The sequence below is a fragment of the Cephus cinctus genome, unplaced genomic scaffold (assembly GCF_000341935.2).
Source record: "Cephus cinctus unplaced genomic scaffold, Ccin1 Ccin1_scaffold0171, whole genome shotgun sequence".
Lineage (NCBI taxonomy): Eukaryota > Metazoa > Arthropoda > Insecta > Hymenoptera > Cephidae > Cephus > Cephus cinctus.
The window spans coordinates 115,719-128,469 of NW_014332895.1; the positions used below are offsets into that span (position 1 = coordinate 115,719).

The 12,751-nt window shown below is 40.8% G+C and overlaps 1 protein-coding gene across 8 annotated transcripts; it reads left to right on the forward strand.

The window, feature by feature from the left end:
• Window positions 1-439: 439 nt before the first annotated feature.
• LOC107264488 (eukaryotic translation initiation factor 4 gamma 2) lies at window positions 440-12,343 on the forward strand. 8 transcript variants are annotated; one of them, XM_015732799.2, is made up of 8 exons: window positions 440-568; window positions 5,255-5,367; window positions 5,619-5,835; window positions 5,943-6,909; window positions 7,005-7,142; window positions 7,222-8,111; window positions 8,202-8,507; window positions 8,608-12,343. In XM_015732799.2, the coding sequence occupies exons 4-8, from the start codon at window positions 5,982-5,984 to the stop codon at window positions 8,674-8,676; spliced, it is 2,331 nt and encodes a 776-aa protein (XP_015588285.1). In that variant the 5' UTR covers window positions 440-568; window positions 5,255-5,367; window positions 5,619-5,835; window positions 5,943-5,981; the 3' UTR covers window positions 8,677-12,343. The 8 variants fall into 8 exon arrangements, with proteins under 8 accessions (XP_015588285.1, XP_015588282.1, XP_024937494.1 ...); XM_025081726.1 differs by having other exon boundaries at window positions 553-669; XM_025081725.1 differs by lacking the exon at window positions 440-568 and adding an exon at window positions 2,034-2,219.
• The last annotated feature ends 408 nt before the right edge of the window (window positions 12,344-12,751 follow it).

A 12,751-nucleotide genomic window follows, 5' to 3' on the forward strand; every position in this document is an offset into this window, starting at 1 on the left:
TTGAGGCTGTTGGAGTATTTATTATCCGTACATAAAACATTATTCTCAAGGTTTTTATTATAAAAAAAATGTTCATCTACCGTGTTCATAGGTTACTGCAGTTGAGCACACGGCCGGGGTCAATAGCATATCTAAATGAAGAGTCCAGTCACATTATAGCTGGAAGTGACATTCTCGTGAAAATATGTGAAAAAAATTCATGCAGGCTCCTGTAGATTCTTTATACACGATTCCAATAGCTTTACACTCTCTGTGGAAGAGATTCATTTTCTGCTAAATCATGTGGATGTGTCTAGAAGAACGGCGGACTTAACGACACCACCACGCTCAAGCTATCTACTTAAATTATAATTTTTTTTTACAATATGAAAGTCCTAAGACGGAATATTCATAAAATAATGTAAAAAATAATATTTTTAAGGTATCCAAATAATTTTCTACGTTTTTTTAGATTGATTTATCGAGTCGACTAAGTATTAAGGAGGTTACTTGACAAGGGTCACGGTGCGGAGGACCCCGAGAACGACCGACAGATTGCGAAAGCTTTCCCAAACAACAACCGTCGGCCGTAAGTAAAAGTTCTGTGAATAATCCCTGCGTTTAGTGCTTAGAATCGTGGACAAATATCCCGTGCTTGTGAATAGTGGTACAGTCGTGGTGGCCGCGAAGGTAGATCCTTTTTTTGTTCATCATGAAAACGTGCCTGGCCCTCAAAGAAAATAGACGAAAATCTAGTCTTGTCGATTGTTGGCGTACGTCGTGCCGTGCGTCATGTCGGATCGTAGGAACATCTTCCATCTTCCCTAGATGGCCAATTTTACTTCGATTTATTATCCAAGTCTCCCAACAGAATTTATGCGATGCTATAAAATTTGCTGTTTGCTAATTTCCTTTAATTTCATTAGTACTTTTTATCTTTCACGGTCGTCAGGATCCGGATCGTTTGACGTTTTAGTTTTGTGACTGAAATCGGTATATCGTTATGGCTTCTTGCATGAGCCCACGCGAAGCTTACCCTAACATGTTTCATGCTTCGTTTTGACAGACCCTGCTTTCAATCACTCCATTACGCTTCTTTCCTCAATCCGCGATGCATTTATCCCGACAAAATTTATCGTTCGTTTATGCAATTATTTCTTAAACGATTTACGTAGTTACAAAATTCCACACGTTTTTTACAGATAACGAGACGTAGACAAAAGTTATAGAATTGTCTCTCGTAGGACCATATATAGGATTACTGGGGAAGCTCGATTCCTTTGTCCATAAGTTTTATGTAATTTTCTCAACGATGATATCTTCTCGATGGCCTCGACGGGGTGTTTTCTTTTTCTTGTAGCTAATTTTTCCTGAAAATTTTACTACCATCGATAATTGTTACTCTTTGACAGGATCCGACATGGTCATACGCTAGGTACAATATATGCAAGCGTTCATTTGCATGCGCCTTACTCGTTTCTCGGATTCACAATGATTATTCATTAGCTTATCATTTATTTATCTACCGTCCAGTACCAGTGACGCAAATTCAGTAATATTTTCATCAGTGTTTTCTCAATATTGCTTTTGATCTGTGTTATATTGTACTTTCTCTGTCGTTTGTGCACTAATTGCTGAGCGTCCATGTTGAACGATTGATCATATATATTTTCAATAGCAAACGTAATAACGTAATAACTGATACAAGCAAACGACGCGAAAGATATTACTTCAAAGAATCATATATTCCGACTACTGCAAAAATCAACGATTACCGTTTTGCTTTCCAGAAATCACAAAAGAAATCGAGAAAGCCTGCTCTACGCAGAATTTCGCATTTACCATCTGTGTAGAGTCACGAAAAAGATTAAATGCCAATATACAAAATATTTTCAATACGACGAATGGACGCATTTTTCAAAATTTCAAAGAAATTACCTTAACGCTAATGGCCGGTCGATTAGTCAGAGCATGTTTACGTGCCCGATGACTAACGCCACGTTTCGGTCTTTCTCGAAAGTTGCCACTCTGAGAATCGAAATCAGTTAATCGCGAGCCTCCGTGCAGTGCGGAGCTCTTGTTAATTATTTTTTTTCTTCAAAATAACAACCGCGCAACACGTTACAAAACCCACCGTTTGGAATTATTTACTTACAAACTCTCAGTAAACCAGCGTGAAAGAGGATCGATACCAGAACTCAGTAGTAAAAGAGCTGCATATTTAAATATTTTTATTTTCGGTGAGTGTTGTTACTTACTCGCGCACGCGATATCTGAACTATCATTAAAATATTGCGGACGGATCACGAGAATTCTCGTGTATTCTATTGTATTTCGCTTGAAGCCAATCACGAAAATTCTCGGGTTTTCATTGTTGTCATATCTGGCCCTCGGTACAGCTAGTAATAAAAACGACTGATCCGCAATGTGTTAATGTTTTACCCGAATGTCCAAAAAGATGACGCTGTACGTCACCCGTCTAATGGTGCTTGCTCGAATAAAGTCCCAGTATTTACGCTATTACCGTTATAATATTAATTAGGTATAGTCTGTCCACGATTTCAGTGTCGTTTTTTTCATAATTCGCAAATAATGCAGTCCTCAGTAAATCACACGTGGCTTTCCATAAAATAACAAATATATGCTAAGATAGAAAAATAAAATATATTTAGTTCAAAGCCATGCATATTGATTTTGGTAACAAACATTTTATGCAATGACACGTGTGCCTTGCTAGAGACCTCATTGTTTTCGATCTGTCAAAAAAGCACATCGAACTCGTGAATCGACTATATACATATACCCAGTTTTATTATTGCTTTAACGTACTTATTATCGTTGTGTATTTCCTCTTTTGTGTTTCCTCGGAAAAATTGTCAGACCTCAGTTCACCTTCTCCAGCTCATTGTCAGTGTATGTACATCTGCAAGATGTGTAAGGTACGAGAGCCTAGGACATATTTTTCGTGACCCTGTCAAAGAAGGTTATAGTCATTATTATTATTATTAAAGATCGAGTATCTACAATGATCCTTGTCTGACTTTAAAAACAGTCTCGTTATTGTGCACTGTTCTTTAAGCAAAGAATCGTGCCTTGAGAAGTCCGTTCCTGACGCGGAGGAGGGTAGGTAAGAGAGTCCTTCGCCGTGGAGGAAACGTGTCCTTGGTTAGTCGTTCCCTCTCACACAGTATAAACCTCATTTGTGCTTAAGGCGGGCGCGCACAGTACGATGCGCATTCTATCCTATGGAATATGTACCTCAAAAGAATTTACTAACTCGACAAGGCAGTAGACAGATAGCAGGCGAGGTGGAAGCAGGTAGGCAGGCGTACCAGTCGGACTGATAAATATTAGTAGGATAGGAGCAGTCTCAACTTGGTTAGTGAATCCTTTTTTTTGTGATCTGGATATATCGTAACTCCACCTGATTTATAAAAGAGATGTAGCCTCCAAAGAAGAGCATATATTTCTCATTCAATGGGAACGGCCTTTAAAGTTTGTATCGTCCATCCTTCTTTGTTACTTGCTATCGCATGCTTTTGTCGTACACTGAGTACCTCAGGGAAAATTGGGGTCAGGATTTACCATGGCCCAATTCCTCCTTTATGCGTTGAGTCAACTATGTATGCTTCATTGTGGGTGGACGCTGCAGGAACAGGGACAACGCTAGAGGAAAGAATTTGATTATCGCAAGATTGACAGAAAATTTAAATGCTCCTGGAAACTAGAGAAATATTTTGATTTCCCGTAATTCTTTTAGAGTGCTCGAAGACTGAATAGTCCTTGGTACGAAGTTTTGTAATATTGAAGTTTATCGTGTGCATTTTATATTTGTAGGTAAACAAAAAAGTGCTGCTCCTGAAGTTTACCTAGTTTAAGGATAATGGGGTGTGTGTCGATCGATTCTCTTTGGCCTCTGTCAAGCATTTACCAGTTTGTTCGTAGTGTCGAAGAGTGCTAAGAGTTAAAAGGCGTTGGGGAGTAAAATATACAGGATTTGATCGACCTGTGAGGTACTTATGTTTACTACAAGCGATAATGTACGGGAACGAGGATTGGTCATGATGGCGCATCGTGACGTGTCAGATGAGCGTAATGGCGGAGAGGAACGTACACCTTGCGTTTACGTCAGTATGTCGCTATCTTTTTGTACTTTATGAACGATGAGAGAGCTATTCTTTATAATTGGAATCATTATCGTACGAATGGGTATTTGGGTGGATTTATTTTAATCTCGTTCTTATTACTGATATAACAGACCGAAAAGAGACCATCTTTCGTTTAGCTGTCACAGGTTTGGACCGTCGCATGAACAATTGCAATTTGCGACGGTTATTATCATAGCTGTATTAATTGAACAGGCTTTCAATACGCTCGTAAGTAAGAAAAAACAATTAAATTTAATCGTGAAATCAGTGCAAGATTCGTGAGATAATGATCCAATCTTTAGTACGGTCTGCGGCCATTATGAATTCCGGCGCCCCGGTGGATTCTCACGGGTTCGGTAAGGTTCGTGCTCCTTCGGTTACTCTCGGCTCACCGTGGAAAATCGTCGTGCATCGTGCACGTTCGGCTATGTTCGTACGTTTTCGTCCATCCTCGGTCGCCAGTGAATTCTCGGATACTGGGCGATGAGCCGTGTTTGCTTCTTTTTTTGTTTGGTTTTTTCTTTCCTAGCGAATCTCGTTCATCTAAAGCTGCGAAAGCTTGAATTACGACTGAGATCTTTTTTAGTTGGACCTGTAATAATATATTTTTGTCTTGGCATTCTTTGGTCGGGTAGGTTACCTTGACACCTGCGCGACAAAGGGATCCCGGCAAAATTACATTAAAGATTTTCCTCGAGTTAACCTCGCCAGAGTCGAACGACCTCCACTGGGTACGGAATTGTCCGACAACCGGCGAGGTGGCACGATCGCGGGTCATTGACCGTCTGACCATGAGCCGCGCCCCACATATGCCTTATATACCTTTACTGTACATCCCTACTACATGCTACTCTTATTCTTATTTCAGTGTATCCCTGTACAGGTACCTGTACATACCTACAGTCTTAATCTTCGAATTGGATAAATTCCTTTGGGTCAAAGAATACACTTTTTGTCTCTATATGGAACCCCCTTGAATATTTCCTAGTTTAATTTAGAAATGATACTAGAAAGATCGTCTGGTTGAATGTTTCTCAAAGTTTTTTTTTAATTTGAAAATTACCCTTCTTTTATTGCTATTGTGTGGAATTGTGTAACTTTATAGCGTGATTTGTTTTCTGTTTCAGCTTCCACAAAGGAAGATCTGTGTGCTGTGATTTATCGTTGAGGGGGCCAAAACACGCGCAACAACGGACAACCCCACAGGACCGGGGGGTGCTTCTCGTGTCTCGGGAGGAAGGTTAGGGTCAGCCGAAAAAAAAGCAAACAAAATAAACGGCAAGGGAGAGAGAGAGTAAAGTAAAGAGAAAAAGAAAGAGACTTGAATTGTTCTCTTGGTTGTTACTATTCTCTTTGAACAGTTTCCTTGCTTCTTCTCCCTCTCAGTTTGTGTGTTGTGCGCGCACGCGCTAAAGAGAAACGATATAAGAAAAAATAAAAGCGCGCGAGGAACTTTGCCAGAGAGTACTAACGAGATTCGATGCCTTCCAGGGACGATATTCGCTCCCTATCCACTGAGCGACGCTGGATCCCTCCTTCAACTGTTAGACGCGATGCACTCACCCCAGAAAGCAGAAATGATCTCATCTTCAGAAAGGTGCGGGGTATTCTTAACAAGCTCACACCGGAAAAGTTCGCAAAGCTGAGCAACGACCTGCTCAACGTTGAGCTCAATTCCAATGTGATTCTGAAAGGTGTCATTATACTGGTAAGTAATGGGTTCACGTTGTATAATTATAAGGCGTAAACGCTATTACCTTGTAGAGGAAGGATGCGTTGATAAAAAATGTTTTTTTTTTTTTTTTGTTTTGATAGATCTTTGACAAGGCACTTGATGAGCCCAAGTACAGTTCTATGTACGCACAGTTGTGCAAGCGGCTGTCTGACGAAGCTCCAAACTTTGAACCGCAGAAACCTACTGTCGAGGGCCAAAAGGGTCAAAGCACATTTACACTACTGCTCCTCAGCAAGTGCAGAGTCGAATTCGAAAATCGTTCGCGCGCCAGTGAGGCATTCGATAACAAAGATGATCTCAGTCCAGAGGACGAGGAGCGCCGCCAATTGGCGAAGCGCAAGATGCTCGGTAATATCAAGTTCATCGGAGAGTTGGGCAAACTGGAAATCGTCTCGGAGCCAATCTTACATCGGTGCATCCAGCAATTATTGCTGGAGAAGAAGCGAGGCGGATCCAGGGGGGACATGGCCGAAGATATCGAGTGCCTCTGCCAGATCATGCGGACTTGCGGCCGTATCCTTGACTCGGATAAGGGCAGTTGCCTCATGAGCCAATACTTCGATCGTATGAACTTCCTGGCCGAGAGCAACGATCTACCCCTGCGCATCCGCTTCATGCTCCGTGACGTCATTGAGCTACGTCGGGACGGTTGGGTACCCCGCAAAGCCACCAGCACGGAGGGTCCCATGCCGATCAATCAGATACGCAATGATAACGATGACTCCTCAAGGGGCGGGCCGCCATACCATCGTACCGCCCGTGAGGATAGACTCGGCGCCGCCGATTTTCTCAGGAAGATGGGACGTGGTGGACTTGATATGGACATGGTTGGCGGCATCCCGTTAACCTCGTCCTCATTTGGTATGCCACCGTCGCCCTTCAGTTCTAATGGTTTCTCAGCGGGACCGCCGAACATCGGTTACGCGCGACATAATCAGCGCAACCAACCTGGTTTCTACCAGAATCAAAATCGACATCAGAACAACTACCAGAGCAAACACAATCACAATCAGCAGCAACACAACTCGCCGCAGAACTATAACAATAGTGAGTGGTCTTTTTCGTTTCAATTTATTACTCCTGTGTTCTGTTGATGGCATTCTTTGTTCTTGGTTACAATGAAACCGTTTTTCTTTCTGTAGATGGAAACAAGGAGCAATTACGCTTCAATAAGAATAAGATGCTCATAGGACATCCTGAGGAGGTGTCACTCAGACCGTCGGCCAACTCGATGATGTTCAAGCAGACCAACATCAATCCCAGTCTACCTCTCAACAATGGTATGATAAAATGAATTTTTCTTTCTTTTTCTTCTATTATTTCTGCCAGTAAAAATAATTGTAACGTTGCATTTTCTAGATCTGTTCACTGGCCGAACTGTAGATTCTCCATTGCTGCGTACTGCCACACTGAAGGCGAGTCCGTCGCTGCTCCGCAAGGAACCACCACCAGCGATATTGATAAAACAAGGCTCCCTGGATAAGAGGGAGAAAGCTCGCGATCGTAAGGATAAAGGACCTTCTCGCGAGGAAATACTGAAGAAGGTGAACGCCCTTATGGATGATCTCGCGGTCCATGGCAAAGTAGAGGATGCTGTAACGGCCTTTAAGGATCTGAAGATGCCAGAGCGATTCGTACGTCATGCCGTTTTCACTCTCTATTCAAACACATTGGATCGCACTGACACGGAACGCGAATTTGCCGCGAAGCTCGTCGCTGAACTACGTAAGGAGGCTCTCATTACATCACAGCAAACCCTGGAGGGCTGGAAAGAGCTCGTGTCCAGTATGGCTGAGAAGGAGAGTACTGTGCCCTGTGTCGCTTCCCTTGTCGCCTTTCTGACTGCTCGTGCAATCGTCGATAATCTCATGCAACTAAGCGATCTCGCGTCCGTTACTGAGAACGGTCAGCACCATCCTCTCTTCCTGCTCACTCTTCAGCAGTTACACAGAAGCCAGGGTAAGGAGAGACTGACTCAGATCTTCAACGAAAGCAAAGTCAACCTCATGAGTCAGCTGCCAGAAGCCGAGAAGACCAAGGAAAGGCTTGGTGAGATCCTCGAGGATCGTGAGCTCACTTTTCTATATCCGCTACTCAGGATCCAGGGCGAGATGTGGCGACAGCTTAAATCCGATCCCAATCCCAACGCTCTTTACAAATGGATAAAGGAGAAGCTCGATCCTTCCCATCATTCTGATCCTGGATTTATTAACGCTCTCACCACTGTACTTCTGAAGTATATCACTCAGGTAATTATCGAAGTTGAATTAATGTTAAGATACAGTTGAAAAATAAACATTTTGTATGATGGTTTTTCTAATCTCTTCGTATCCTTTCAGGAAACAACATTGGCAAATGGAGTTGATACGGAAAGCAATCCTGACAAGGCTCTACTAGAACAGGAAATAGCACTTCTGCGGAAGTACAACCGCGTTCTACGTACGTTCCTGTCTACTATCGACCTGCAGGTGACAGCCGTTCACTCGCTCCAAGTTTTTTGCTTCTCGCACAATTTCCCCAAGGGGATGCTGCTACGCTGGTTTGCAGCACTGTACGATCTCGAAGTGATCGAGGAAGACGCATTCATTAAATGGCGAGAGGACGTCACCGACGCCTATCCTGGCAAAGGCAAGGCCTTATTCCAGGTTGGTACTACGTCATGAGATAAAACCTAAAATACAAGCTATATTGATGATCTAAAATTCTAACAGAAGTATATAAATTAATGAATTATCCATATTGCAGGTAAACAGCTGGCTTACGTGGCTGGAGCAGGCTTCGTCGGAGGACGAGGAGGACGAGGGCGACAATTAAGGAACATCTTTTGTGGCTTTAGGCAAATTTCGTCCCTTCTGGGGACATGTATGCGAATGCATCTGACACATAACGACATACACTCAAGTACACACACAACATATATATCCAGCATACACAGACCTCTTTGAAACAACGGAGATACACGAGATACATACAACAGACGCAGCCTATGGCTCGAAAATAGTTTATTTCACACTTTCCCATGCATTGACTGCCAGTGGAGAAATTCAGATTTTACGTTAATCCATCGTGTCCGACTGTGCGCAGCCATTAACATATGCAAGCGTACGTGGCATCTAATCTCTCCAGAACCCACCCATCAAGTCGACACTGTTTTTCACGCTTCACGAAGATCATACCATGAGAAGAAAATTGCATTCTTCAGTGTTACGTACCATTCAGGAAGACCTGGACAGTATAGCAAGAAGGTGAGGGTGCGATGCCCCGTGAAATAGAGAAAATAAAACCAGCGAGAGATAAAGCGAGAGGGAGAGAGAAACAACAACGTATCCTCGTCGATTCTTCTACTATTTTATTAATATTATTTTACGAACGATAGAATTCGGTATTCGCGAGCGACACCGCGCAAAAGAACGATGCGCCTGCGCAGACGTGCGCCCGCGAATAATTTAGCGTGATTTAATGAGGATGAGTGGGGTTGAACGAAAAAAAAAAGTATGAGATGGATGAAGGAAAGAGAAAATGAAAAAAAAAGGTAAAAAATTCGAAAGATTATTAATTGAAAAAAAAAAAGAGGAGAAAGAGAACGAGCGAGTCGAATGATGGTCCGCCACTTATCGATAAGTCTGTCAAATAATCATTGTGTTGTCCGAAAAAGAAATGTTTTTGTCTAGTATTGTGCATGTGCCACGTTTTTGTAAGTCTTTATTGTCCGCGGCCACAGGTCAGAGTCGCTTGTTATCTCTGTGTACTAGCTTTTACATTTATTGTGGAAGGATCAATTATTATTAACTATTATATCCGCAGTTGCATAACCACACAGTTATCAGATACAATTAATCTTTCCAATTGTTTGTCGGAAATCGGATGAAATAAACGGGCGAATAATGAGTGTGAGAGGGGCGCGCTGGTTCGGGAGAGACAGAGTTGTATCGAGATTAGTACGTAAGATTGAAACAGAACGTAATCATACAAGTGAGAATAAGAGAGATGAAAAGAAACTAATACCGATAGATGCAGGAAAATGAAACAAGAAACGTGTGAAGATGAGAAGAAAGATATAAATGCGTGAAAAGCATCCCAGGGATTGTTACTGTAATAGTAAAAGAAATAAGTATATGGTCTGCGCGATAACAAAATCATAAACAAGAATGGACGAACGACAAGTGATTTATCCGAAAATAAACCACGTGTCAATGACGTTCTATTCGATTATTAACGTGGTTTTAGTTTTGTTTTACATCAGAACGGAGAACCGGATGAAAAATTACGAAAAACGGAACATAAAATGAAAGAAAAAAAAATGAGTTAATACGTTACAAGTACAATATTATATAACACCGCATAATAAAATCTGCCAAGAAAGTATGTCAAACGAGGAAGATAAGCCAGAGAAGCGCAAACGATCGTCGCGCGTATATTGCGTAAATTTGCGTAATACTTGCGCTTGTGAACCATCCCCTTTTGCCATGCAGCCCCTCTTGTGATATTGCGCGCCAAATTCAAACGTCTGACAACGATACGTTATAGCTGCGAGAAAAGGTGGATAAATGAGGGACATAATTTGACAGCACTACCAACAATAATAATTAACAACCAGCAGCCAACATCACATCCAGTAATTAAACATAAAAAAAAGGATCGAAGGACAAAATTGATAGCGATGGACACATTTAGTTAAACAAACAAAAAGTAATAAAAGGAACACGGCTAAGATCGTATATAAAAAAGCTAGAGAGAGAGAGAGTGAGAAAGGGGGGGGGGGTTAGTGAAAAAAAGAAGAAAATAGAAAAGAAACAAAAAACGGAAAAATAAAAAAAACATGTCTTGGTGTAATTTATTACGAGTTTTTCAAGTTCCTGCGGTTATATCGTCGATGAACGATCGTCGCCGAATATGACCGGAGTTTACCGAACTTTCTCCCTATCCCCTAGTCCTTTCTTTTTTTTCCTAACCACTACATACACATTATACCTATCAAAGCCTGTAAATTTGTCTCATTTTTATTACATAGTCGTGTTTAGCTTTCCCAGCTACGTTGACCTGCCAGTAAATTCTGTCTTTTTATTTTTGTTTTCGTTAGGTAATGGTTTCGTAATGGTTATCCAATCCCCTCCCTCTTTTCCTGTGAATTCCCACCCCCCTCTCTCCAACAATATTGTAACATTACCTGAGATGAATGTAGTAGATTTATTAGTTATTCTTGATGAATCCTTACGTCGATCGCACATGAGCATTTGATTATTTGTTTATTATTGTGTCATGGTTCTTATTCCCTTTCAATGAAAACGTTATGTCGTGCTTTTTCTGGTATATTTTTTTCTTTTTCTTCTGTATTAATAAGGTGGACCACTAAATCCCATTCCTTCAAGATGTACATACAATCGTATAGAACACGTATCGACCAATTTTCAGTAAACCAAACAAATTTTGCTTATCCCACGTCCTTCGTTTTCTGAAACGTGTTGAGAGAGAGACTCTTCTGTCCCTGTGTACGAGCATAATTAATTGATTGTTTTTGTAGACGACATAGATACGAACAGAAAGAATGAAAGAGAGAGAGAGAGCGATGACAGAGTATGGCTTGAATTTTGTTCTAGATTTTTAGTGGAATTAGCTATGTAATGTTCGATGGATAGGTTACGTGATATAATTTCTATTGTTTCTTGATTTAATTAATTAATTTCCTTTTTTAATCGACAGTCGCGTATACTGACGCAATAAAATGTAGTACGCGAATAGTCGCAGTGGCAAGCCGCGTATCGGAGTACTGAATCAATGAGAAATTAAAAGAATAAGGGAGAAAGAAAAGAAGGATACAATTCCTGATTGAAAAGATATAATAGAGTTAAAATTTAATAGATACTTATATACAATTTAATTCAAATGGTGACACAATTAAGACACTATAATTATATTGACACGCAGGACATATTGAACGCTAGACGTATTTATTATTATTATTATTACTACTACTACTATTACTATTATTATTATTGCTATTAATAATACTACTACTTGTATGTACTCTTATATTTTGTCAGTGCGATAATCGCAAACTCAACGCGCCTGCGCGCTGCAGTTTTTTTTTTGTTTATTTATTTTCATCGATTTCTTTTCTCCGTTTTTCTTTCACTTTACGAAACGCTTATATCGTTACAGCCATTACAGAATTTTGCAAAATGATTAACGGGATTCTTTTTTTTCTTCTTTTTTAGCGAATATACTTATCGTCTCTTCGTTGTTACTCCTGTTTGTCATTTAGTGAGATTAGACGATGATGATGATGACGACGACGACGACGATGAATCTGTGTATAATAGCGTCAGTATTAATTTTGTCAAGTTGAATGAAGAGGATTGTGAGGAGAGAATAGATTGCGTTTGTGGAAACAATTTTTTTAATTGGCCGTAGACCTGTAAAGCGCGCGAATTATGAACGAATGATCTTTTAACTCTGTCAATAAAATTGTTCCTGGGTATCACTTGTCATTGTTTCATGATTTTACGGCGACTCTTATATATGTATATACTAGAGATCTATTTATGTGCATACGCATCGTATATATATATATATGTATAAATATGTCAGGCGGCAGTTTCCAGGCCATGCGGCATTCACAACAGCAAGCTAATGTTTTCTTTAAAAAAAAAAACTAGACCTTGGGACATGTAGCATTGGAATTCTAACCTAATCTAACCCAACGAACAACTTCTTAGCCCATCACAGCTCGGAGCGTCCAGCATCAAAAATTTTTTGGAAAATTCGGTGTGAGTGCCGCCAAATGGCTCTGGAAGTATACGTTACATATAGGATTTTTCCAGGTCCACCCAGGAAAATACCAAAAGTCCTCATAACTGCCAATACACAACAAAAAAGGTCTTGGAAACCA

Excerpts from the sequence above, each read along its gene's own strand:
- LOC107264488 (XM_015732796.2), top strand. The coding sequence starts at position 5,608 with ATGCCTTCCAGGGACGATATTCGCTCCCTATCCACTGAGCGACGCTGG. Across the intron at positions 5,836-5,942 it reads TGAAAGGTGTCATTATACTG|ATCTTTGACAAGGCACTTGA; the intron begins GTAAGTAATGGG and ends TTGTTTTGATAG. Across the intron at positions 7,143-7,221 it reads CAGTCTACCTCTCAACAATG|ATCTGTTCACTGGCCGAACT; the intron begins GTATGATAAAAT and ends TGCATTTTCTAG.